At 40.0% G+C, this 27,425-nt stretch overlaps 3 protein-coding genes across 4 annotated transcripts; all 3 read left to right on the forward strand.

Moving 5' to 3' along the window:
- Positions 1-1,368: 1,368 nt before the first annotated feature.
- On the forward strand, positions 1,369-10,519 carry LOC128379300 (transmembrane channel-like protein 6). The gene is made up of 20 exons (XM_053338920.1): positions 1,369-1,406; positions 2,284-2,402; positions 2,637-2,759; positions 2,886-3,035; positions 3,128-3,251; positions 3,376-3,460; positions 3,532-3,783; positions 3,870-4,021; positions 4,106-4,250; positions 6,170-6,335; positions 7,020-7,149; positions 7,571-7,646; positions 7,805-7,902; positions 8,012-8,107; positions 8,206-8,281; positions 8,373-8,506; positions 9,353-9,523; positions 9,760-9,838; positions 9,921-10,002; positions 10,157-10,519. Exons 1-19 carry the CDS (start codon positions 1,381-1,383, stop codon positions 9,999-10,001), a joined length of 2,283 nt encoding a protein of 760 aa, XP_053194895.1. The 5' UTR covers positions 1,369-1,380; the 3' UTR covers position 10,002; positions 10,157-10,519.
- Positions 10,520-11,133: 614 nt separating this feature from the next.
- On the forward strand, positions 11,134-13,142 carry LOC128379091 (heterogeneous nuclear ribonucleoprotein A2 homolog 1). Of its 2 annotated transcripts, XM_053338712.1 has the most exons (5): positions 11,134-11,245; positions 11,457-11,548; positions 11,651-11,746; positions 12,602-12,739; positions 12,855-13,142. In XM_053338712.1, the coding sequence occupies exons 2-5, from the start codon at positions 11,462-11,464 to the stop codon at positions 12,975-12,977; spliced, it is 444 nt and encodes a 147-aa protein (XP_053194687.1). In that variant the 5' UTR covers positions 11,134-11,245; positions 11,457-11,461; the 3' UTR covers positions 12,978-13,142. The 2 variants fall into 2 exon arrangements, with proteins under 2 accessions (XP_053194687.1, XP_053194688.1); XM_053338713.1 differs by lacking the exon at positions 11,134-11,245 and having other exon boundaries at positions 11,445-11,548; positions 12,602-12,727.
- Positions 13,143-15,135: 1,993 nt separating this feature from the next.
- cenpx (centromere protein X) lies at positions 15,136-18,570 on the forward strand. Its single transcript, XM_053338414.1, has 5 exons — positions 15,136-15,171; positions 16,469-16,520; positions 16,613-16,666; positions 16,761-16,849; positions 17,207-18,570. Exons 1-5 carry the CDS (start codon positions 15,136-15,138, stop codon positions 17,219-17,221), a joined length of 246 nt encoding a protein of 81 aa, XP_053194389.1. The 3' UTR covers positions 17,222-18,570.
- Positions 18,571-27,425: the final 8,855 nt, after the last annotated feature.

The following is a 27,425-nucleotide window of genomic DNA, read 5'->3' on the forward strand; positions in this document are numbered from 1 at the left end:
TGAAGGCATCCTCTAGTCTAACGGTCAGTATAACCTGGACTACAACAAGAGAAATCTGTTTCAGTGTTCATTTGGGCACCTGACTATTGTTTTAGGACATGCTTGACAAACTGTGAACCCATCCTTTAATAATATATCTTAAATAATAATAATAGTATAAGTAGTAGTAGTAGTAGTAGTAGAAGTTATAAATGCCTGTATTGTATCTATGACTCAAACATCAACAACCTTTCTAATGCTTCTGTTGGGTTGCTTTATTTTAAATATAGGTTAACATGTCTCCAATAGCGCCAGTAACTAATCTTCTGTTGCAGTTCCCCACTGTGACCACTAGCTGGCAGTGAACACCTATGAGTGCATACACAGGCCAGTCAAGCGTTTGACGGATCTAAATTTGTTTATTCCATATAGCGTAATAGTAAGTTCATTTTCAGTTCATTTACATACCCGCAAAATTAAATTAAAGTTACAGTTGTTATGTTTTGGTCTGTTTCCCCAAGATCTAGTTTTTTATTTGTTTGTTTGTTTGTTTTAATATTTTTTGTTATTCGCTTTAGAAAGAAAATGTTGTCTTGTGTGCACACTGACAGTAGCCTACTGGTTGATTATTGGTTGTTAAGACTTTGTTGTAGGGGAAAGGTGAGACCTGGTACAGCAGATTGTTCCAACAGTGATGTTAGTATAGTACTCTTTTGACAAATCTAATCTAATAGTATAGCCGTTTATCACTGTGACCACTAGAGGGAAGTGGACACTATAACTCCAACTAGCAGACACGGTACCATACTGTCAATATGTATGTGCACCATTATGTTTTTATTTTATTTTTAGTACTTATTTCTTTACTTCTACGCCCCAAGTGAGCCCACCAGCCATTTCAGACATGCTTGACTAATTGTAAGCTGAAGAGTCAGCTGATAAGCAGGCAGATGAGTGACAGGCTTTGTGTCTATTACATATAATAAGGCACAGCTGTGTTGAGAAAGAGAGGGCAAGAGGAAGTGTATGTATCTTTCACAATTTATCAAGACCAGACACTGCTGTGCTGTCCTCCTCTTTGTGTTTCATTAGCACAGTCTGATGCTTTGACATAATTCACACATTGGTTAGAAAGTTGTTGCTGACCTAGCAGCCTTGTGACAGATTCAAAGGGGGGCTGATTTATGTGGGCGAATTTCACAGGAAGCAAGGCAACACATTGTCAATTGCAATGAGTAGCAGTATTACTTTGTGAAAGGTTGAAGAAAAGAAGTCAGTGTTCAGTGTCAGAAAAGATTAACTGACGACCCACTATGTAGATAAAGAAGACTGATCCTCTTGGAGATTTATTTTTGCAGTAATCAGAGATCATCAAGGAGCATGGCAAACATCAATGTCGACATGTCAAGTGATGACTCAGACTATGAGTGAGTATAAGTATTTGTTGTTTTTATTAAAGAGATGTTTTATTTTTGGTTCTTCCTATTTTGCCTGCCATGTGCTGTGTACCTGTCTGCTGGTGAATTTTATTGTAAATTTATCTTGTAGTTGTTTACATTGAAAGGCAAATTATTGTGTTACCAATGAACAAAGTTGTATTTGTCTATGGTATTTGTTGTACAATTTACGTGCATCTTCTTGTGAACACTGAAAATCGCCCCTGCCTACAACTAGTGTGCGGAAGGAACAATCTGTGTGTGTATCACTGCAATTTTCAGTGATTAATAGTTTAATATCAACATATTTTTTATAACTTTGCATGTATTTCAGGGCTGCAACTAATGATTATATTCATTATTGATTAATATGTTAATCATTTTCTGTAAAATGCCCTCAAATGTCTATTTTTGTCCTGACCAATGTTCCACAATATATTATTCAGTTTACCATCATAGGAACCAGAAAATATTCACATTTTAGAAGCTGGGAATGAGAGAATTTGAAATGACTCCAAAGGATTAATACATTCTCAAAATAGTTTGTGATAAATTTCATAGTTGGCAGTTAATCGATTAATCAATTAATCATTGCAGCTCTACATGTATGTAGTGCAGTTTTTGAAATTTCGTGCTCCTTGGTATTTGGAGTATTTGTTTCAAGGATCCCATTCGCTGTGGTAAATTTTAATCATTGCTGTCCATTGCAGGTTACATTAGAGTTTTTCTTTTCACAAAATTATTCCACATTTCCCACCACAATTGGGATCCTTGAAATAAATACTCTTTAAGGCACATGTTCTCTTCATACACACTGCTGTCAAGATGGCACTGGTCATGGTTTACTCTGTTGGTTACTCTCCCGAAGGTACCAGGATGATGGTGTATCAGACTGGGTCAGTTCCTGCCAGGTTGTCAGAGAACCAGCAGCCAGCACTGAGAGGCAGTGTGAAACCCTGCAGCTGGAGGTGTTGACTGAATGCACAGGTACAAAAACACATGTCTGCCATTTTTACTAGTACAAAAGTCTTCTCGTTATTTACAGTGAGGTGTCTAATTACTTGTATCTACAAGTGCACAAGTTTTACTTCCAGTTCATAAAAAAAGTTTGAGTTTCATCTGTAATCCATATAAAATGTAAGGCATATACCATTTGTCACATAGACAATGCAAGCAATCTGCAATTAATCTTATGATTTCCTGGTCTAAAAGCTACTTCAGACAACTGGCCAACAGAAAGTGGCCACATGAGAGATAACAGAGGGCTGGTCAACCCTCTGCAAAGGCACGGCTGGTCGGCTGCAACACAAAAGATCCTTTCTTCAATGCCCAGTCGCACCGTTGGTGAGATGAAATGCTTCTTGCTACTTTTGAAAAAGTTGTCACCAGGGAATACAATCTTTATGTGGCTCTTAAAAATAAGACTCAAGCAAATGTCCTAAGAATAAAAACAGCTTAACTCTCTGACAGGGCAAAATAGTGCTGCAGGCATTTCTGGGTCTGCAACACACACCCCTCTGCTAAACAGGCATCAGGCTACATCACAAGATTTTTCGCATCACTCCAGACCAAACCAGGAGGACCTTGTTTTGACAGATTTTGGAGAAATCACTAGGGAAGGTAAAATAGCTCCAAACATTGACAACTATTACTGTTATTCAAGTGAGTCTTCCTGTTCATTCTGCGCTCAGAGTCAGTGAGTTAATTTTTAGATTTGTATTTTACAGAAAACAAGAAGGAGCAGTTGGTATCCAGCCTTCGGGGTCTCTCTGCGGGTGACATCGCTCGTAAGCTGCGTGACATGCCACTAAGCCTTACAGATAAAATTGAACTGAGGTACACATGGCACTGACACATGAAATGACCTGAGAATAAAAGCCACTGAAACTCTGGTAACTTACAATGATGACGAACCTTCTCTGCAAGGTATTTTAAACTACTTCACCTCTTCTTTTCTTAGGCCACTCGCTATTAGTGATGTAGCTGAAAGTTCACTCACCAGACACGTTCCATGCTTCGGCTGTTTCAGGTTTTACATTTCAAGGGTAAGTACAAACTTGATAAAGTGTAGATAAATGTTTGCTGTATCATTAGACACATGTTATGCTCCCCCCAGACTAGGCGCCACTGCCTCTTCAGCTGCCTCCCCACCCTCATGTCTCTCCGGTTGTGGCACTTGCCAATGAAGCAACTGAGCGCACGTTTTGGAACTGGAGTGGTCTCCTATTTCCTGTTTCTCCGAACCCTCCTGCTGTTTAACCTCCTCCTCTTCATCATCAACGGCCTTTTTCTGGTCTTCCCTCAAGCCATCAACCCTCCTACGTATGGCCCTCTCAACTTCGCCGGTCTTCAGCTTCTCACAGGCACGGTGAGATGCAGTCGATGTGCACTTCTTATCCTGTCTATTTGCACTCTCTTGAAATTAATCTACCTTCCATCTGCTCTCCTTGGCAGGGTTACCTCTCTAAGAGTGTGATGTTTTATGGCTACTACAACAACACAAGCTATCAACTTGGTGGCCTGCTTGGTGGATACAGCATACCTGCAGCCTACTTCTTTACCATTGCCATTGCCTTCTTCATTATCTGCATCATCCTAGTGTACAGGTTGGACAACAGGTTCATTTATATGCATTCATGTTATTTAATACCATGTGCTGTGTGTTTTACAGCTTTATTATTCTCCTGCAGCATTTCCAAGTCCTTTGGGAAAAGTTGTCATTCCCTGACGTCTAATGGGAATATGGCGGTAAAGGTGTTCTGCTCCTGGGACTTTAAAGTCACCAAGAAAACATCTGTCAGAATGCAGTCTGAGAAAATCAGCACACAGCTCAAAGTACGCAATCATTTGAATTCTCTTTTACACTCACTGAAGCATAAAACATTGGGATGGTGTGAGGTTGTAGACAAATGTATGTTAAAGCAGAGAACAATATTGAGAATACATTTTTCTCATTTAAATGACATGCATACTTTGTCACACTATCTGTTTTTGTGCAGCAGTGTTTAGACAGGAAGTGTTTAATTATGCATTGTCAGACAGTGCATATCGTGTTCCTCAACATGCACATAAAGTCTAACGAAGGCCATTTCCTTATGAAGGGAAGATTTAAATATACAGTTGCAATCAAAATTATTCAATCCCCATTGGATTTTAGGTTTATTGGCAAAAATTTTAAATTTTTCAGGTGTTTGCAATAAACAAATTCAGTTCACACAAGAACAGTTTAAATAGTTAAATACAACTAATATTACAGGGATTTCATCCAAATTCAACACTAAATCCTACTCTCAATGACTACTGCAGTCTCAAAAATATTCAACCCCCTGAATAGAATTCCTCATAAGAGCACACATTTGTAAATCAGGTGTGGTCTAAAGCACACCTGATGCAACATATCAAGGGCTTCATTAGTTGCATCAGGTGTGCTTGATATAGAACCCCTCAAATACCTAGACTGTTGACGGTGACATTTCATTGCATGTTAGAAATATGGCTGAGTCCAGAGAATTGTCCAAAACATTCAGAAAAAGTAATTGCCTTGCACAAACAAGAAAAAGAATACAAAAAGATAGGAAAGGCACTGAATGTTCCTAAAGATACAGTTGGAAGCATAGTTCACAAATTTAAAGTTAAAGGAACAGTGGCTACATTACCAGGATGTGGCAGAAAAAGGAAGATATCAATTGCAAGACTTGGTGGCGGCAGGCACTGAGGTTTCAGTTTAAACAGTAAGGCGTAAACTAAACGCTGAATGCCCGTACTCAAAGACGTATACCACTACTGACACAAAAGCACAAGAAGAGTCGGCTCCAATTTGCCCAAAACTATATAAATAAGTCAAAGAGGTTTTGGGATTCTGTTCTGTGGAGCGATGAAACAAAACTGGAACTTTTCGGGCCTATGAATCAGCGGTATGTCTGGAGGAGGAAGAATAAAGCATACGCTGAAAAGAACACCCTGCCTACAGTGAAGGATGGCGATGGCTCAATGATGCTCTGGGGCCGCTTTGCTTCCTCTGGCACTGGGAACCTGCAGCGTGTGGAGGGCAAGATGGATTCAATCAAGTATCAGGAAATCCTGGGAGAAAATGTCATGCCGTCTGTGAGGAAGTTGAAGCTTGGACGTCATTGGACCTTCCAACAGGACAATGATCTCAAGCATACCTCAAAGTCCACAAAGGCTTGATTTCAGAAGAGGTCCTGGAAGATACTAGAGTGGCTATCACAGTCATCTGACTTGAACCCCATTGAAAATCTCTGGTGGGATTTGAAAAAGACCGTTGCAGCACGCAAACCCAAGAATATTAGTGAACTGAAGGCCTTTGCTCATGAGGAAGGGGCCAAGATCCCTCAGGAACGCATCACGTTTGCAGCAGGTCATAACAGTAAAAGGGTGCTCTACTAAGTACTAAAGATGCTTGTCATGAAGGGGTTGAATCATTTTGAGACTGTAGTCATTAAAAGTGGCATTTTGTGTTGAATTTGGAGAAATCACTTGTAATATTAGTTGTTTTGGGCTATTTGAATAGTTCTCGTTTGATTTGTTTATTGCAAATAACTGCTAGTTTGTACATTTTGCCAGTAAACCTAATTTGCAGTGCGGGTTGAATAATTTTGATTGCAACTGTATATTCTAAATAGACAGGAAGTATCAGCAGTTGTTAGCCTTGACACGTCTTCACACTGCCGTTGAGTTGTGTAGATCATTTAAATGCTTTTTGCTTAAGATTATAAATGCTGCTTTCCTGACAGGAACTGCTGTCTGAGATGATGCGTGGAGAAGATCAAGAGAGCTGCACACAACGACTCTGCCACATCCTAGTGCATCTGTTCACATGGGCTTTGTGTTTGGCCAGCATCGTCTTGAGCGCTATGGCAGTCTATCATCTGCCAAAGGTTAGATTTAAAATGTCAGCAAGTGCTGCGCAACCAGACATAACACATTTCATGCACAGAAGAGCAGCAATTTAAATTTTCTCAAGAATACCATGAAAATAACTCAGAAGAAACACCATCCCACCGCAGTTAGTTAAGTTCCCCTTTTTTGTTTCCTAGCAGAAGTTTTACGTCTGTTCATATGCTGTTGTTTGTACATCACACAGTGTGATGATCACACCATTTTGCTTTTTTAACATCCATCTGATATTTTGTTGTCAGATTGTTTCAACTGGTAACAAGCTGGGGAAACCAGTTACAAATGATCCCATGAGCAGCTTTTAGACACAACACACAACCACTTTCTGCTGTCTTGCAGTGAACTTCCTCCTACTTTGAATTTGACTCATGAGTAGGGTGTCTGCTGTTTTTCTTTTCCTCTCTATCAAAAATGTGTCAATCTTGTATTGTACACATCGATGTCTTTCTGAATAAATCTTCCTGACTTGAATCACAATAGGCTATCAGCATTTTAGAAACTTGCCACAGGCCGAAAAGCACAGGTGAGACTAATGATATATGTTGCATTCCAGCAATTATAGTAATGCAGCCATCAGTATAGTTGAAATGCTGTCCATTCCACTCTAGTTTCACATACTGTTTTTCACCCTGGTTACTCACTGTCAGGTAACCTGTCCTTCACAGACTGACAACCCGGGTCCTTCAGAAGAAACTGAGCTGCTGCTCTCTGCGGTAGTGTCGGCCATTAACCTGTTGCTCCCTGGCCTCTTCAACCTATGCACTTGGCTAGAGGATCATAACTCACCCAATGTTCGTGTTTATGTCTCCATCTTCAGGTGAGAATGAGATCTACCAAAAACCCAAACCTAACCAAAAAAACTAACAAAAAACCCTGAAACATTTTGTCATATTTTGACAAAGTAATCAGTTCAACTTTAGTCATTTAATAGTAGACTTCACATCTTTTCAGGATCACACAAGTGACATAAAAATGAACAAAAAAATGATCTCATGATATATGTTATGATCTTATCTCAACCAAAGCTTTTTTTAATTGAAAAAGTTGTAATCACACGAACCACAAAAACAAAAAAGCATGGTTTTGATATATTTGGCATTTTAGATCTGCCCTCTAATAATCATACAGTAAGTCATAAAACAGGGCTGACTTATTTTCCCTTTTTCTTTGAAATATTGGTTTTATCTTTTTGTTATAGATGTTGTCATAAAAACAAAAAATCCTCATTATTTTCTCAGGAACTTGTTGTTGAAAACCAGTATAGTTGGAGTGCTGTTTTATCGCTGGCACAAAATTGCAGAGGAACCAAAAAAGGTGACAAGCATCCACATATTTGACACTCATAATTGCAGTGGTGTCAGAACACTGACATGGTGTAACGTCCAGAGTGCTTGCTTATGGCCTAATTAGCTAACCTTATTGGAGATGTTAAACAACTCTAAGTCCACTTCTTGTGATTGTGTTGTCCACAGTGTTGGGAGAGCCTTGTGGGACAAGAGCTATATCGCTTGCTGGTGATGGACTTTATCTTCACAGTGCTTTACACTTTTTTGGGAGAGTTCCTGTGGAGGCAAGTTGAAAGATAATGTAACTTTATTCTGCTGTACACTGCTGACAAAACTGACTGTTTAACTGGTCAAGCTACAATGCTGAACACTAAGTTGAAATCTTCAATTCAGGCTCTTTTACAAGCATGTGTTGAAAAGGAACAGGAAGCCAGTGTTTGACATTGCTCGTAATGTGCTGGAGCTCATATATGGGCAAACCCTCACTTGGTAATCACACAACAACATTACATCAAATCTATGAATACCGTAATTAGTTAACATACAAAAAAGTGACTTAAACCTTAATGGTCTTCTGTTCTTCTCAGGCTTGGGGTCCTGTTCGCTCCATTGCTTCCTGCCGTCCAGATTGCAAAACTATTTGTTCTGTTTTACATGAAGAAGGTAGGTACAGCCAGTGTTTCACTGTCTACTTCATAAAATGTGTCTGTTTTGCTTGACAAACTCAAAGTAATTTCTCTGTCTTCTTCCCCAGGGCAGTCTGTTACTCAACTGTCAGGCCTCCAAAAAGCCCTGGAGGGCCACTCAGATGACAACACTATTCATCTCTCTTTTGTTGTTCCCCTCATTTCTTGGTGCTGCTGTGCCTGTCGCATATACAGTTTGGAAGTGAGTGGAACAAATAATAACCACTCTTTCTCTGACTTGTGATGCTCACAAGCATTTTCTACACCGAAAGGCATCCACAACACCAGACTCATGAATAGATTTCTAAACTCATGCTGACAGTCTCTCATTTCATTCCAAGCATATACAATTTGTAACCTAGCACGTTACAAATGACTGAGGTTGAATGTGGAGTGTGTAGGAGTTGTAGCCCACTGTCTCTGTGCTGTAAATGTTAATTTATCCATAGCTATGGAGTGCATGAGGGGCCATGGAGCTCTCAGTTTAGTAATTTTTGGCGTGGATTACTTTTATTAGTGCTAACAATGTGCTGTTCTCTTATAGTGGCCACCAAACACATTCAGTCAGCCAGAAGCTTGAAAAAAAGCAATAAAGAAGTATGGAAGTGACATGCTTTACAGGAAAATGTCTTCCTCAGTACTTTCTTCAAATGTCTGGCTTCTGGTCCGATGACAACAAGCATAATAGCTTGAGAGTAATAATTAAAGGTGTGTGTGTGTGTGTGTGTGTGTGTGTGTGTGTGTGTGTGTGTGTGTGTGTGTGTGTGTGTGTGTGTGTGTGTGTGTGTGTGTGTGTGTGTGTGTGTGTGTGTGTGTGTGTGTGTGTGTGTGTGTGTGTGTGTGTGTGTGTGTGTGTGTGTGTGTGTGTGTGACCTTGCATAATCTACAAATATATTACATTTCAGAAGTTTAACTGCTGGGCACAATAACTTTGAAAAATATAGAGTACTGCTTGCCAATGTTGATCTTTTTTAGTTCTGAAATTCAATGTGCTGGAGTTTGAGCCCTAAGAGTAGAAAGGTGTACCACATCTGTTTGTCGTCCACAGGATTAGACCCTCAACAGACTGCGGCCCTTTCAGGAATCTTACCACAATGATTATGGCAGTGGAGGAGTGGGCCACAAAGGGGAAGGACACGGACCTATCATGGCTCATCCAGACCACTACCTATCTTGTAGAACACCCAATATTCCTATTCCTCGCCAGTGGAATTCTTCTGTGAGTGGTAACATGATCGCCAACAATGTTTAAACAACCTGCCCAGTTTCATAATCTTTGTTTTGCATCTGATATGATTTCATATTTGCAATTAAGTTATTTTTTAAACTTTATTCTGCTTGCAGAACCTCAGCTTCTCCTTAGAGAGAGCTTGCCCTTAAGATGCACAGTTATGAACCACCTGTGTGAATGTCATTTAGGTGCTTTAAATTTGAATTGATGCTTTTATTTTTCAGAATGGTGATATACATTCATGCTCAAGTTGTCGATGGCCACAGGAAAATCATCAGTTTGTTAGAGAAGCAAGTTGAAAATGTATGCACAATCAAGCTTTTTTTTTTTAAACTCAATGGCATGTGTACAGTATGTTAATATTGATTTTATTTCTTCTATGCAGGAGGGTAAGGACAAAAAGTTCCTCATCACCAAACTGCAAGACCTTCATGAGCAGAGTGGTCCGGTTTCCCCTCGTAGATAAGGTAGGCAGTCTGAGTGTTGTATATCCACATTTTGGTTGCAACAAATCATCTTTATTTCCTCACTGTTTTAATGAGCTCACTTATAATACACATTTGTGTGAGCACTGCCTTCTATATGATCTATTTTCCTGTTTTTTCTTTCTTTCTCTTTCAGTCTGTGGCTGATTAGCATTGATATTATCATCATTACTAAGATGGTTGTCGGCACCATCAGGAATGTCACAACCTAAATCACTGGATATTATTAGAATTAAATATTGTAGTTATTTGTTTTAGAATCAACGTTAAATATAAAAATAATAGTTGTGTAGGACTTTGAATGCGTTGTATTAAAAGATGTTTAGGTGAGAATAATGTTTTTTTTTAACGTTTCTATAGTTGAGCTTTTGTAATTTTATTGTAAAAATGTGACCTGCCAGTGCATGTATCTGTAACATTACTGTATACTATGTTCATCCTGCAAAATGTGAAATAATGGACCAACACAAATTAGAGATACAGCTGTCAAGACAGGCACATTTTTTTCAGTCACACTCCAAAGAACCTCAGACACACATTCCACATGACATTACGTAAAATGTATGTGGAAAACCAAGTAGCCTACATCTACATTATTTCTCTGTGTGCAGTTTGAATGTGTTTATGACAAATAATTATTTAACTGATACTATCTTTGAATGCTATTTAGATATCAAAATGGAGTGGGCATTGACCTGTTGCATATTGTGTCAACAGGCAGTTTGCTATATGTACAGTAAATTGCAACAATAAGTGCAGTATGTTCAGCATCGTTGACATAATATTAAAAATAGAGTAATGACTTGAATGTTGGACGAACTCTTGTGAGGCTGTACAGATGGAAATAAAAATGACAAGACTTGTAAGGCTTGTAAATAAATGTACCCATGACTCCTTGAAACAGAAAAACTATCATTTAAAACTACAGCTGAATACAAGATTTACTTGTTTCTGCTTCACATGTCGGAAGACTGTACACTTAGTGTTCAATGACCAAGTGCTCAACAATGTCAACAACCCTAATTAACATAGTTGACATTAGGTAAGTCTTCAACCAGTCACTCTGATATTTTTCTGTTAACAAGAAAAACTAGTTTCTGTGAAAGAAGAAGAAAAAAGTACTAAGAAGGAGGAGATTTTGTCATTGTGACTTCAAGGGACACTTTATGAAGCCTCTCCACAACACATTCATTTGCATTTTGAGTCAGTCACTCTTAGTCCCCTGGTAAGTAAGAGCTTTTTTTGACTTAATGCCTCTTCTGCTGAGAAAGATTTCATGTTGTGTTTATAATTTTACATAAATGTGAAGCATTTAAATCATTTGACTTGTTTGTTTGCAAATCCTCAGTGCAACATTTTCATATTATAATACTTATTTGATCCTGTTTTGACAACCTTTCCCACTTCACAGTGTTCATAACTCATCTTTCCTCCAGATAAGATGGAGGAGAATAAAGCACCTCAGAAACGAGTCTACATCAGTCTCCCAAAGAAATACATGGCTAGTTTTGCTGCACATTATGAACTGGTAAATCATATCTTTCTTTTCAACAGTAAGGGTGCATCACTTTATTTAATATTTTGACTTTTGACTTTGACTCTCATTTTTTTTTTCCCCTACCGTTTATAGGATCATGGATTGGTTTTAAAAGATCTGAACCCTTACTTAAATGAAGGATACATAAGGGCCTACTTCAGAGAATGGGGAACCATCACAGCATGTAAGGTAAAGTCTCATAATATCTCTTATAATCTTATTTTATCATATTAAGAGCCTGATTTACTAAGACCCCAAATAGTGGGTACTAAATTGCGTGCATAGTGCAATAGATTGTGTTTGTGTTTGCGGGTGATCTACTAAGAATAACTGCATAAATGAAAACAGGTGCAACAGGTGCAGGCAGCAGTATTTAAATGAGGGTTTTGCATGTCTTAATGGAGAGTTTGGACGAGCAGAAAGCTGCAAGCACAAAATGAAATGTGATCAGGTTCTAGTGGAAGAGGTTAACAAATATATTGAGTTATAACAAAAACAATGCTGTTAGTAAAACCAAAAATATTAACACGGGTGGAAAAACTCTGTCCTGTGCGTATTCTGTCATTGTGCCTCCGTCTCCTCCTCTCTACAGTAACAGCCATCATCTGTGTACAGTGCACAGCTGGTTAATACCTGCCCTTCAAAGGTTTTATTTATAGACGCAGTTTCCGTCAGTAAAATGTACCTTCAGGTTTGGTAAACCACAAAGCGTGTGCCAAATAACATATTTGCATTTTCTCCTCCCTGTATTTTGCACACTGGGGTTGAAACGCCCCATATTACATATTCATTATGACAAAGGTAATAAATGGACAGTGTGTATTATCTTGCACAGTTGAAAGACGCAAACCTCAGTGCGCTGCGTTAGTAGATCAGCTTGCACATTTTTTGCGGGTGATGTCAAGTTTGCACACGTTTTTACACATGCAGACCTTTAGTAAATCAGGCCTCAGTATTTGTTAATGTATTTCTGTATACATTATCAATATAAGATTTGGTCACCTAATGAAAGAATTTCTTTTGTCTGTTGGATTTAATTTCCAGGTTATGAGGACCTCTTACAATAGTGGGCTAGGCTATGTGAGATTTTCTGCTGAGGAAGAAGCAGACAGAGCAGACTGGGCTGGTCCTCACATTCTTGGAGGCTCTGAAGTGGAGGTGAAACGAGTTGTTAGTCCAAAGGTGAGTATTCACCAGTAGTCAGTGTAGAGGAATGTTGATAAATACTATTTGGTTTAAAACATGCATTTGCAGCCTTCATGACATGACTTTAAAAATGTGTCTACTGTTCTTTCAGATGGAGGAGGAGGAGGATGAGAAGGCCAAAGCAATCACCGCTTTGCCTCGACCACGGCGTTCAATGGGTCTGGGCTACTTACTCGAAGATGCTCAGTGGTTGGATAATGACTTACAAGGATAAACAAATACTCTGCAGATTTTTCTTTCAGTTTAAATTCTAAATAGATGTATACATTATAGTGGCAGAAACCCAGAAGCATTGGAAAAAGTTGAATTATTTTGAAAACGCTGTGGTGTATGGTTATGGCAGTGTGTGTCTGTATGTAGTGACCTCTGGCCTCAGGGAGTGAAGAATGTCAAGAAAAATGTTAAGTAGAACTAAAGGAGACAGCCTTTCCCACCATCTATGAAAAGAAATTGACATTTTTGGAATTAATGGTTTTGAACTTTTAGCCCTCTCTCTGCACTCTGACTCACATTTTTTGACAACTCTGAATTTCATTTATTCATTCTGCCGGCAATGACTATTGACTTCTTTAAACAAATAAAATGAATGAATTAAAAATGTGTATATGTCCATTTGTTCCCATCCCTATCCTTTAGTAGTTCAATAAATATTATTCCTTTACAGCAGAGATTGTTTAATTTACCCTACCCATGAAGGGTGATACCCCGTTTCCTACAAGTGCAATTTTAATTCCTTTAAAGTATCCTAACTATAGTTTTAATGTGAGATCTGTAATATCATAGATAGATAGATAGATAGATAGATATACTTTTATTGATCCCAAGCTGGGAAATTACAGTGCAGCAGCAGCATTACACACCGTGACAATAACAACATATAATATAAGAATATAAAGAACAAACTATACATAATAAAATAGCAAAATAGCAAATACAATAAAATGTAATGTACAAAAGTATATACAACTAATTGACAGTGTTGATTTTAGTGCAAAGTAAAATAATGTGCGATGTGTGTAACTGTAACTGTGTAGAAAATAAAATGCGTAGTGACTGTAAGATATGACCAGAGTTGTTTAGTTGTTATTATACAGTGTGATGGCATGTGGCAGGAAAGACTTCTTGTATCTGTCCCTTCGACAGTGGAGCTGTAGCAGCCTGTGTGAGAAGGTGCCCCGCTGTCCGTATTATTGTACTGATATTATTTTATGTGCAATTTATATTCCCCCAATAGAATCTTCATATTTCAATTAGGACATTTTCTCCAACATAAAAGAAGGGATCAATCATTTCCAGGTCCAGGGATCTGTGTGGATAACTGGAGACTTAAATGCTAGAACTGGGGAGCTAAACTCTACTAGCACTGATGGTGACACTGGAGCTAATCTTCACTTCACATCTGTCCAAACAGGAATAATTATGACGAAAACACAAACAAGAGTGGAAAACAAGTCTTACAGCTTTGCAGAGTGCTGGTCTGCACATTGTCAATGGAAGGGTTTGAGGAGACTCCCTTTGACATTATACAAATTGTTCAAATCTTGGCAGCAGCACTGTTGATTATGCTATAATAAACCCAAAGTCTTTGGGAGCCTTCATAGTGAAATAACACACACCTCTATCAGATCACGTTGTGTCTGAAAAGAACAGACAACATATGTTCTGAGCTTTGTAAGCTGTACAAAATAAAGAAGCAATATGGATGGGAACAAAACAGCCTGGATCAGTGCCAGGAAGCAATCGTCAGTTAAGAAATCCAGTCTCTTCTAGAAAAATCATGTTAAAGATCTCTATAAAAAACCCTCAGAAGAATCAAGCTCAAGACCAAATTTCTGAAAAACTGAAAGATCTTGAAAGGACTATGTACTAAGAATCATCACAAACTGAAGCTTCTGAAACCCCCCAAAAAACAGGCAAGCCTGCTGGCATCTTAAACAAGATGTTAAAATATACCAATTGAAAATGCAAACTGGCCATCCTAAAGATATTCAACTTGGTACTAGAGTATGGTCATTTGCCTGAGAGCTTGGATGAAGGGCTGACCACACCACACCCATCTTCAAGAAAGGAGACAAATTCAATGCCAACATCTAGGCATCTGTGTAATCTGTAACCTGGGGAGGTTAAACAAACAAGACTTCCTCATCGAGTGTTTTAAGCAAAGGTTTTATTTATTTGACTATTAATTTCTTTTTAATATCTCAAAATGATGACATACTATCTCAAAAATAATGGCATATCTCAAAATAATGACTTTTGCTATGACCACTCAGCTGGTGTTTACAGCCTGCTGACGGCAATACGTCTGACGTCAGAGGTCAATAGCCAATCAGTACGCAGAGCGCCAAGTTTCTCTCTCAGCGTCAGGAAACATGGCGGAGATGGACGCAGAAGTTGTTTTCAAAAAGGTACGAGCAATAGCGGTGCCTTTGTTATTCGTTTACACTTGTTTGTTATTCTCGTTGCTAAATAAAAACGAATATAATCTCTCATTCTTCATCAAATTGTAAACGCTAACTGCCATTAAACTTTCAAGTCGAGCCTGCTCATACAGGAAGCAAATCGCTCTGTATGTCGTATGATTACAAATTTAAATCTTTGTTCATATTTAATTTAGTGGATTTACGGTAACTATATGTACGCCGAATGTAAAAGAGGTTCATGATGATTTATGTTAAGTAGTTCTGTGATCAGGATATTTAAGTTCTTCTCGCCAGTAGCTACACTAAAGTACATTAAATTTATATTTTTTCAAAGGCAGCTACCTCCGATAAAACTAGCCTATACAGGTTAATGCTAAATCATTAAATGGTATACAAGTCAACATTTAAATAACAGCACCGGTGATATACGTCTAGTTTGTTATTTTTTGCAGCAACACAAAACTAAGGCTAAAGATACTCTCCCACTCTCCCACACCATTTAGTCTGAGGAGAAAACATCTATATCAGTGGTTCTCAACCTTTTTCACGTCAAGGACTCACTAAACTGTCACAAATGAAATGTTTTGTCCCAGGATCTTCCATGTGATAAGATTTTCGTTTAACCCTTAAACAGGCCTTACTAGTTATGTCATTTGCACCTAAAGTAAGGAAGGAAGGAAGGAAGGAAGGAAGGGAGGAAGAAGGAAGGAAGGTAGGAAGGAAAGGAGGGAAGAAGGAAGGAAAGGAGGGAGGAAGGGGAGGAAGGAAGGAAGGAAAGGAAGGAGGGAGGAAGGAAGGAAGGAAGGAAGGGAAGGAAGGGAGGAAGGAGGGAGGGAGGGAAGGAGGGAGGGAGGAAGGAAGAAAGAAAGGAAGGACAGATGAAGGAAGGAAGAAAGGAAGGACAGGTGAAGGAAGGAAGAAAGGACAGAAGGAGGGAACATTTACCCTAACAGCTGAACTTAGATCTGAGGAAGGAAGGAAGGAAGGAAGGACAGAGGAAGGACCCGGGAGGACAACATGAAGGTTAAAGAGTCTGTATCTCCTGGTGCACATTGTCTGTTTAAGGGTTAATGTTATAGAAATGTATGAATCCCATGATCAAAATTGTCCTATATTCTGCCATTGTGTTACTTATGGATGGAATTATAGTGAAAATACATTATTCCCCTTTTTGCTGGGGACCCCTTGGAAACCCCTCACTTTGAAAGCCAGTGATATACAGAGTCAATGTCGCATGCAGTGTAACTTGCATTGTAATGTGCTCTATCCCCCGCACTTACAGGAAACAGTACGAAAACTCTTATCAAGTTTCTTTAAGGAGGATAAAACCAAACGTGAGTTGACAAAATATTTTGATAAAAGTAACTTCTCCAAAACTGTATTTTTGTCGTTGTTGTATGATTCAACACATTTCATATTGTTACAGTAAGTGGCGATGCTGTGCTGCTCATGGCAGAGATGCTGAAAGTATTTGTCCAAGGTAAGGATATCTGATAGCTGCAGCTGTGTACAATGTGATACATCATTACTGAATGACTAAGTGATTAGACTTAATGTGTTTGTCTTGTTTCCAGAAGCAGCTGTGAGATCACAGAAACAAGCTGAATCTGAGGACTCTCACCAAGTAGACATCGAGCACTTTGAAAAGATCCTACCTCAGCTGGTGTGTAGCTCAACACTCAACAGTAACAAAACTCACATTATACTTCAATTATTCAAGAGCCACAAACTATACAATACATGAGTTTTCTGTATCTGCTGGATTCATTCACATTTAGATCTGTGTTTGTTATTATATTATTTCACCTGCCGTCAATGTAGGGATTACTGCTCCAGTATTTATTGCTAGATTTTGGAGAGTTAGTATTTAAATCACTGTTCTATAAATGAAGCCATAATACTAGTTCTTGGTGAATGTAACTCTTGCTCATTTCCAATCAATCAGTGTGTGATATTCAGTAACTAATGGTGATATTACTTACACATTATCTCTCCGTCTTTCATCTCATTTCCACTGCAGCTGCTGGACTTCTAGCACACTGACGCCACAAGATGGAGCCAGAGGGCTACATGCATCTTCCTACTTCAACCCTACAACTTAAGTTTCAACATCTACACATTTAGTTTTACTGATGTTTGTATTTACTGGAAATTAATTTTATAATGACTCAAATATAAGATTACATTAAGATTATCCCTCTGTATTTGTTTGAGTTGTGTGATTTTTAAGTAGAAAGCAGCCTCCATGCCACCACCAATAAGGCCCACCTGTGCTCCTCTGTGCAACAACAGGTGCTTCCAGCATGCTCCATGGCGCCCTTCATCAAAGCCTCCTGGAGCAGTTGGAAGCAATTAGAGTAATAAGGGGAGCAGCCAGTCCCTTAGATGATGACAAGTGCCAGGAAAAAAAGAAGTACCCCCTCCGGCCACTTTGAAGTTCCCTTTTGCTGTCCTGCGATGTTTAGTTAGAGGTGGGGGGAAGGGCAAAGGGGACCTCTTGCACAGGGGGAAAGTTGAATGGGAGTGTGTGTGCACAAACGTGTGCATGTGTTAGCCAAACATGGCCAGAGACCACACGCATAGATACTCTGTTTGAAAGGAAACATAACAAAACACATTGGAACATGGTCCAAGAGGAGCAGGGTGTAATTCTGAAGGTAAATAAACAAAAGAGGCGAGTAGTAGAGGTGCTTTCTCTCCTTTCATCACAGCAGAGGGGGAAGTTGGGACTGCAAGAGAGTGGGTAATGTGGGGTTTTCTAACCCAAGTGCCTCTGATGGTTTTCCACTAGTGGTGTATTTGACCAACGTGTCTTTACTATGAGTCAGCATAGCTGTACAACACCTCACACTATTTATTTGTGTGGCTCTTGGGTGACTCACTGTGCTTACAAATGCTGCTCAAATACAGCTGGAAGCAACTTGGGGTAAAGTGAAGAGTCCAGTCTCTGATAGGTGCTCAAGGACACAGCACCTGGAATTTGACCTGGCACCTTTTTAGTACAGCCCAGACTGGATTTGTGTTTCCCAGGAGTAACTTCAACAGCAGGTCTGAAGGAGAGGGTGTGTTTGGTTAAGTGATGTTTAGTTTAATGATACCACAAGGACCAATAGAGCATTCAATTATTTTCTGTCATGTAAATAATTTGTTGGGTTAATAATTAGTGACATAAATAGCTGCAAGTCGACCGCTTTGACAACCTGCTCATTCAGATGAAAAGCTGGAGGCAACGTTCAACAGACTTCCTTTTCATGATCCTGCTTAAAAATTGTGTTATACATCCTGACTATGTATACATGACTGTGATAAGATACACATCATAAAAGTTTTATTGGAACTGAAATGGTTCTTTCCCAACTGGTAATTCTTGCAAATGTAATAAAATCAAACCAAAACAATTATTCTCTTGGATTTCTGATTTTTTTAAATGTATTTTAATTCCAATAATAAGAGTTATTGGAAGGTCTGTACTGGTGAAGTACTACACTACTGTACAACTTTTTCTCCTTATGCATCTTAGTGGAACAAATTACATCTGAAGGCAGTATTATTAAACATACGAAAGCAGTTAGGACAAGAATGGGGAGGGGCGTTGAAGAGAGTAATGAGTTAAAGCTTTTCTTGATCATACATTAAAGGCAGGGAGTGTCGACAGCCAGTCCAGACGCTTTGGAGAAGCTCCGGAGTGATAAGCTTTTCCCAGGAGACAGAGACTGATCTGTCTCCAGCTTCTGGCTGGTCTTTTGACAGCAAGGCACATGGGATACGGCCTTCATTATTGCTTGGAGATATTTGCCTGATTGTAGTCATCAATATCAATGCAGATTTTATTGAAACACCAGTGACTGCCAGGCCCATTTTTAGTTTTTCTATATACATGGATTTAAATTTGGCTTCTTTTATCAGTGTGGTTGTGTTAGGTATGACAAAGTTTGTATCTGCCCTTATGATTTGTTTTAAAACTCACTATCATGAAAAAATAAAATGATACACTGCCCATTTGATTTGAGATCTGGAAGTACCTGTCCTCTGTGGGTTTACAGAAAGAGAGAGAGGTCTCCAAGGTGGAGTCGTCTGCATCAGTTTTGGGAGTCCCTGTGACGGTATGTTAGGATTATGTCTGATTTGACTTCTTAATTCCCCACTCACTAGTCTGTGGTTGTTTTTTCTGTTCAAATGACACAGTTTGTTCCATCTCCCCAACTTTCTGTCATCTCAAAGCTCCTTTCTTCTCAGGCCCAAACTAAGTTCCCAACTATGACATTTGATGATAATACAGCCAGAACAGTTATTTCCCTAACTGCACGTTTTCCAGGGATGGCTGTAAAAACATCCAAGCAGGCAAAATCTGAAGCGTGATATGTGCTATTAAATGTATTTATGTGCCATAAAATATTAACCTTTACCAATGATGTGTGCATAAGACACATTTACTGCACCATATATGTATATCAATTCTGTGCCTGCAAGTTTTTGCCTTATTTTATACTAACCTTTTACTTTTTATAATCTGGTTAAGGCATTCAAGTGATAGTATAAAAAAACAACTGGAATAAAGCTGATTCAGCTCAATTCTTGCAAAACAGGAAATAATCAGCAAAGAAGCTGCAGGTGTCCTTTGCCACAAGCACCATTTTACACTCATCATTTCAATTACACATGTTTGTGAGTGCTTATACAATAGATATCTGATGGCGTGCGTCCATTCTCGGATGTTTGTGTGCATGTATGTGCTTGCATGCATGTTGTGCTTGATCTGGGGCTGTGATGCATTAGTGCTCAGGAGACAAGAGGCCCTTGTGGCCCCCTCATGGGCACAGAGCTGTCTAACCATGGAGGAATGCTGCAGGGGACACAGAGCAACTGCATTCCTCTTCGATACTTCACATGCAAGTCACATACACATGAAAAGTAACAAACATTTACAGCACTGTCAGAAAAATACAAACAAAACATGATCGCAGGCGTTTGATGCGCATGCGTTTCGGGTGGAAAGCTTGCGTGTGTGGAGAGAATGCAAATACAGAGGCAGCATCTCTGTTGACAGTATATACTGCTGTGACATGCGGGTTTCCTGGAGGCCCCGGGCCTCTCTGAGGGGCCTGGGGTCCTCAGGCTAAGCTTTGTTAAGGAGCCACAGGGCCCACGCCGGGGATGATTAGAACATACCTGGCAGTTTGAGCCACTTGGGTGCTCTGCTGGGATCACTCCTAACTGGTTTTGGCGCTTGGCTGTTAGTCGGAGGCTGGAGATGGTCTGCTGCTGTGCTCTGTGTATTGGCTGGGGCTTTGGTAGCCATAGGGGGCGGAAAGGATTCTTCCGGAACCAGTGAGGTGGATGATAAGGTCAAAGACCTTGGCATGCAGCTGAAGAGGGAAAAGGGACCAAGAGAGATGTACAATTAGGCCTGGAGCTGGGTTATTTCTGGAGCCTTGTACTACTACCTTAACTACATTACCCTCCTCTTCCACCCCAAGTCCCCTCTACTCTCCATCTCCTCCTCCCACTACTGCGTGGTGGCCTACATGGTCAGGGCATAGGCAATAACAACCAAGTAATCCCCTTACATAACACTGCACAAACTCAACGAAACAAGACCATTCAATTAATTTTGGGAGGGTCTAAAAATAAAGAAGCAGTTCGGTTGAGGTGACGTCAAAAGGAGTGTGTGTCAGGGGAGGTAGAGTGAGACCCGACAGGACCGGAGGTCAGCAGAGCACTCTATTTTTAGGTCCCATCAAAAGCAGTGATATAAAAATACTGCAGCACTGACCCTCAAAAGATCTGTCAGTCACGCTTAGAGAAGCTGTGAACCTGAAGGTCAGACACTCGGTATGATGAAAGGGTGGATGTTTGAAGATATTTAAAAAGGAGCAAGTAATGACCGAAATCTCTTTAGCTGGTGGCAGGTGGCACAGTGTGAAGTTGCCCTTTGTTAGACTTGTTAAAGGACTTCATCAGCAGACATTTGAAGGCCTCAGCTCTTGGGCTAATATTCACTGCAATCACACCCTACATATTGGAGACAAAAAGTGGTGAATGGAGATAACTTCTTGATTTGAATGTCAACTTTGTACACTGAAGGAGATCAGACCACAGGGCTGATATGAGACCTTTAGATTAAGATGCCATCATCTACCTCAATGCAAAAGTGCAGTATTCACTAGCTTCCCAAACCTGAAACCCATTGGAAACAGTTAGGTGTTAAGTTTATGTTTCCATTTTTTGTATTGGGTCAAACAAGCATGTCTAAAGTTCCCTTCACAAGTCCAAAGGCCAACATGTTGACTGTTTGTTCTCACAGTGGTTGGGGGCACCACAGCTCTAAATTAGCCCCAGTGAGTCAACAGGACAGCTTTCATGTAGACAAGGGCTCATGTCAGATTGCAGCAGAGGTCAGGATGTAGAGGTCAGAGGTCATGATGCAGTGTTGGTCCTTGTCTTTAACAGCTTCCTGTCTGCTGTGTTGTGCAAACCTGAACGGTAATCCCTTGTGTTACAGGTTCAAAGCAAAGAAATGTCCTCACTCTCCAGCACAGGTAAGGGTCTTATCACTCCACTTGTACTCAGTTACACAGCTGCAGTTATTACTGAGGAAATGCTGAGTTAAATAAGAGTGGAGCCAAGGCTCTTTAAAGGTATCCTCTTTGGTTTTTGGTTTATCTTTATCAGCCATACTAGTGGCATAGCTCTGTAGATGGCAATGTCAGTCTTGTTGGATCAACTATTGGGTGGATTGAAATGAAGAACACTGTTGACTTTGGTAACTAACCCCACCATGAATACCTTTGGTGATCCTTTAAATTTCCATCAAGTACCATCATCAGGTCAAAACTGAATTTGTGCAATAATTGTATCTATTATTGCCAAACACGCACCAAACTAATTACAGTCTCATCAGACAGCTATGTATTGAGTTCAGTGCTAATTAGCAAATGTTAACATGCTAATGTGCTAAACTGTCATCGTGGGCATGCCATGCTGATTTTAGCATGCTTTTATTGAGGTTTTAGTGAGGTGCTTTTAGCATTTAGCTAAAAATACAGCTTCACACTGCTGCTAGCATTGCTGTAGATTTGAAGTCTTGTTTTAAATCCAGGTGATGGATAATGTTAAACAAACAGCAATATATGTTTTATTTATAGTGGCATACATTATGTACACATACAGAGTTGACTTGACTTGCATAGAACTTGCACTGATGAATGACTACACTGTCTTACCTGTCTTCAGTTCGCAAAGCTGATCCAGCGGTTTTAATAATGTAATACAGAGGGATAGTAAACATGATTGTCACATAAGGTGGTCCTTGTAGTAAATCTGCTTGAAATATGTAGGATCTGTACTGGCTAAGTTCACTATAACAATTTATTAGACAGCGATTTACATCGAACAAATCCTTTATCCACAACCTTTGAGATTTCAAGGTTCACCCTCAATAATTTATTTGATTTTTGACATGAATGTTTCATTTCAGAATATATAACACAGATTGTGCCGATGCTTCTGCTCACCTTCAGACTTTGAAGGTGCACCTGTTTCTGCATGTGTCATAGCCTAAGAGAAAACAGTGCAAGAGTGAAGGTGAAACTCCACGGTCAATAGGGGACACAGCAGGGTGCTCCACTGTAAGGTGTCTCTTTTTCTCTTTGAATGCAAGGGAAATAGAAGAAGCAATTCAGGCTCTTTTTGCTTCTCTGGCATGAAAAAGAGTGACTAGGAGAGGTGATTTATCAACCTGTCTTGACATCAGACTGGAAATAAACCAGAGCTGCTGGAAACACGCTGGCCTGGAGGAGCAAGAGGAGAACAGAGTTAATACACAGTTTCACATCACACAACTGGATCTTGGATGATGAATGGTTACTGCTGCAAGGGACAGTCGGCAGAGAACAGAGCTGTGGTCTGAAATATGTCTGCAAATCCCATGGATTGATTTTTGATCTTGGTGACAAATTCTAATAAATAAAAATGTAGAAGAGAGACTGCTAACATAAGCTGAACTCTGATCTTTGAAGGCAGGTACAGTACATTGCACCACTCTGTGCCAAACTTGTTCTATCTTCATCTGATGAAGAGGAGAGGGAAATACTCTTTTCCAGACATAAAATGTAAACCCTTTCCAAGAACAGCAAAGGAGCAGATCCACTCACAATGAGCAGTAATTTAAAAAACGCCTCTCCTGGAAAAACAACAATAAATTTGAAAGGTCTTCAAAGGAGCCGCTGGTGCTCTTACTTTTCTGTGCGTAAAACAAAGCACTGGCATGTCCTAAAACCACTCAATCACCCTACGATGAAACAAAAATCTAACAACACACTTAGGCACAGACTGAGAGAGAGATGTAGCAGACAAAGAAAAGAGAGAGAGAGAGAGAGAGAGAGAGAGAGAGAGAGAGAGAGAGAGAGAGAGAGAGACTCTTGAATTTCACTTCCAGTACACAGACTTATATGGTGTACTGTTGGCAAAACAGTCAAATGTTCTTTTTCACCTTTTCTCACTTTCTTCCGGATTGTCTCTTTATCTGAAGGATTTTCCATCATCCTTAATTTGATGATACTATCCCACAAAGGAGAGAAGTGGACCATGTATTTGTCACCATGCTCTAAATGAGCCTTGTTAGAGTAATTAATGATACAAAATCCATTATCTAAGAGCATTAGAATGGACTGGAAATAAGGTTGTGTACTGCAACCAGATACCCCGGAGGTGCTGGTGGAGTTTGCACTGATACACTACATGGACTGAGGAGCTTCAGGACGCACATCAATAGGAGAGTAATATCCTGCATCCTGAATCTGTCAAGGGGGCACAGCCGTGACATGTCTGAGCACCCAAAGAGAAAAGACCAGGTGTCCCCCGGTCCTCCCCCCCACCCAGCACAGATCCTGCTAACTAATAGCACCAGGGGAGATACCACCCCTGGCACAGGAACCCAGATCACTGAGCTGTGGAGATGGAGATGTGTGGGAGTGAGGACTTACAATTGCTCCCTGACAGAGGAACAAAGTTTAACAAAGAAGAAATTTAGTTTGGCATTTCAGTTTAAACAATAGCATGTATGTCTTATGTTAAGAACATTTGATTTATCTAACCACACAGCCCCATCCCATTTGACACCTGCACATTAAACAAAAACTGAAGTGAAATGTGTAGCAGTGGTAGAAGTGACAATTCTACTGGAATGTGCTTTTGATTAAGGTCTCTAAAGTGAGCTGCTGGTTTCTATTTTCTGGGTTGGATTAAGACCTTTCCAATAGGGAAAGCATTCAACATAGACACAGCTGATGACATGAAATATATCAACTAAAAAAGAAACCACAGAGAAAAACTGAAATGAAGAATGTCTTTACTTAAGTTATACGGTACTAAGTTACTTTTATTGACAATGGATCTGTTGATTTTTTTTTGTCAATGAATTATTGGCTCACCACAATTGCAGAAAAGCCCATCACATATAACTACAATCCAAACCCCAGAACCCCCCCCCTCCCTCAATATATTCAGAATTCTACAAAACAGAGGAAATGAGTCTGTTCTGAGTGAATGTCTGGTATTTTTACTTTCTAAATGATCAAGGAAGTATTAAAATATAATAGACTGATTTTGCAAATCTACTAAACTAAATGATGAACTGAACATCCAAAAATCGCTGAAAATCATATAACTACCTGTGTATCCTAGCAACATCTAAAAATGAAAATGTTAGATAAAAAATAAAGTTGTAAATTCTTTAATAATTGTGTTTTATCCTCTCCTTTTTAGCAAATTTGAAAGTAAGTATTGTAAGTTAACACTATAATGAGGCACAGGCAAATCATACAAAGTGTTAAATAGAAGCTTTTCAGGCCTACTGCAGGTACATTTTCACCCTATTGGGGTCATGGGAAAAGTTTATACACAGGCTATTTTATGAATGGGTATCCAAGGGCGTTGAACTGCTGACCCAGGTGGAGAAAACACAGAATGCACAGGACATGACAGGCACTTTGCTTTTGTGGTTATGAAACCTTGTATTTGCTGACAGCAGCCAGATCTCCTTCCTTCACCTTTCTTAGTTGAAGAAATATTGTGACAATATGAAAAGGAAGGTCAGATACTCAGCAATAATGTAAAAACACAGCCATCAGAGCAATTTTATTCTTCACTGCATCTCTGACGCTGAGAGGGGAAGCAGAGCTTGTTCATCTACAGCTGAGTAAACTACTTAAGTCCATCTTATATGGCTACAGACATGATTTTTGAAATGGAAAAACCTCAAAATGTGGTAATGATAGAGATAGACAAACATAGCCATGTTTGATTGCCAGACTTCCTTTTGTTATTTCACTGTGTGTTTGAAGTCTTGAGAGAGTGAGTGAAATCTTAGTGAACTGTCTTCAATTTCCGCACTTTCTCTGAATCAAAAACTGGTGATAAAATCTGCTGGACAGGATTCACAGAGGAGTACGCTTTGACAACACACTATACAGCTACTAAATACTACACAGGCAGCCAGAGCCTTGTCTTTCCTTAAAATCTCTTATTGTCCTCTCAAACCAGCTGTGTTAAACCTGTCCACAATAAGATAAGCTGTGGGTCTGTTTCCTGTGCCGCCTATAAATATGGCCTAATCACTCTCCAGTGGGACTGCTGGGACAGATGTTACAGTTGCATCCCTCCACCTCGCTGAAGTATATATTGATGGTTCACAGACTGTTTACACAGTTTTCATTCATCTGTGCTATGACCATTCTCAATTGGATCCATTTGCCTACCCGAGTCTGGTGGTTTACATAGCAGAGCCCCTCCGGCATATGGAGCCCATGCTCTTTACCCTCTGCTTGTTCCATGACTGCACACAAGCAAATAAATAGGAAGTGAAGATGTATGCCCACAAGTAATCCATAGAGGAGCGAGCCTGCCGGGTACTGGATCTAAACAGACTCTGATGACTGTATATGTGGAGTGAGTTAAACAAGTGACACAGAAATGTTATGCTTTGATCTGCTAATTATAGTGGAAAACAACCTGGCAATGAAACTGCTGAGATCAGTTTGAACACATTACCTGAATTTTCCACCTTGCAAACAACAAAACTGTCCAAGTCATAAATGTTGAAATGTTGAAGCTCTTTGTTAATTGAAGAAAATTCCAAACATCCCTTAATAGTCTCAAGAGTCTCACGCTGTTGCTTTGCACATTAAACTTCTGAATGGAGGTTAGGTAGGGTGACCTAAGCGAACACCAAGTGTATCTATCCTCCAATGGCAAAGAAAACTTTCAATTACTGTGTAGCTGTCATTTTTATCTCACAAAGCCTTTGTGCTCCTCAAAGGCATTAATACCTGCACCTTGGTGATGCCTTTAATTGCCATTTAGCATTAAGCTGGCTGAACAATAAAGCCCAGGCTGAGGGGATGTTGTCAGGTTTAATGAGGCCCTCAGTGAAAGAGGGCTGCTGTGTCGGCACCACCAAAGGCTGCTCCTTGAATTCACCTCCAGTGGACCAGAGTGGTCCTGCAGGGATTTGATGAGCTGAGGGAGCACAGACTGTCTCTCCCCCACTGTGGGAGTGTGAGGGGCAGCAGTGGCATCAGTAGCCCCTTGCTGTGCTGTGCATGGCTAGGCGGGTAGAAAACACAGGAGTAGAAGAGGTTGTAACTGCGGTGGCACAGAGCAAGGTGCCACTGAGCTGCATTGTGACAGTGAAAAGCCGAGCAGCAGCTGTGATCGGCACACAGATGATGAAGAAGAAACCTTTACTGGGTCCAAAACGTCAGCTGGTGGTCTTTCACATCACCTGAACCTAAAAGGGTAAAATATGGACCTTTTTTTTTGTACTTGTCACTTGACTTGAAGAATTGAGAATATACAATGATAACAAAGGAATTAACAAGCATGGCCACAAATAGACATATGGAGACAATGACATAACAAAAAAGGGGGGGGAACAGAGCCAAAAGGAAAAGTAATGACAATTGTGAACTCCTGGCCCATATTTTAAGAGGGGTACATGGTTCACAGTTTCACATGGAGTCCTCCGCCTCCGAACCCCACTCCAGTTACTTTGATTCTTTATTCATCCCTCCCCCCTCCCTCCCTCCCCACCCTCCCCACCCCCCCCCACCCCCCGCCACCCCCCGCCACCCCATCCTTAAGTCCAGCTGATGGAGGCTCTTTTGTCCATCAGCACCCAGGCAACAACATCAAAGGGGCTGCTGGGTGTAAATGCAGAGTGCCTGAAAAACAAAACAAAA

This window comes from Scomber japonicus, chromosome 18 (assembly GCF_027409825.1).
Source record: "Scomber japonicus isolate fScoJap1 chromosome 18, fScoJap1.pri, whole genome shotgun sequence".
In the NCBI taxonomy this organism is placed as follows: domain Eukaryota; kingdom Metazoa; phylum Chordata; class Actinopteri; order Scombriformes; family Scombridae; genus Scomber; species Scomber japonicus.

Bases quoted from the DNA above. Each gene is read 5' to 3' on its own strand.
- LOC128379300 (XM_053338920.1), top strand. From the start codon at position 1,381: ATGTCAAGTGATGACTCAGACTATGA. The intron at 6,336-7,019 runs GTGCTGCGCAAC...CGGGTCCTTCAG, and splicing joins TAGATTTAAAATGTCAGCAA to AAGAAACTGAGCTGCTGCTC. The intron at 7,150-7,570 runs GTGAGAATGAGA...TTATTTTCTCAG, and splicing joins GTTTATGTCTCCATCTTCAG to GAACTTGTTGTTGAAAACCA.
- LOC128379091 (XM_053338712.1), top strand. From the start codon at position 11,462: ATGGAGGAGAATAAAGCACCTCAGAAACGAGTCTACATCAGTCTCCCA. The intron at 11,549-11,650 runs GTAAATCATATC...TACCGTTTATAG, and splicing joins TTGCTGCACATTATGAACTG to GATCATGGATTGGTTTTAAA. The intron at 11,747-12,601 runs GTAAAGTCTCAT...TTTAATTTCCAG, and splicing joins GAACCATCACAGCATGTAAG to GTTATGAGGACCTCTTACAA.
- cenpx (XM_053338414.1), top strand. From the start codon at position 15,136: ATGGCGGAGATGGACGCAGAAGTTGTTTTCAAAAAG. The intron at 16,521-16,612 runs GTGAGTTGACAA...ATATTGTTACAG, and splicing joins TAAGGAGGATAAAACCAAAC to TAAGTGGCGATGCTGTGCTG. The intron at 16,667-16,760 runs GTAAGGATATCT...TCTTGTTTCCAG, and splicing joins GCTGAAAGTATTTGTCCAAG to AAGCAGCTGTGAGATCACAG.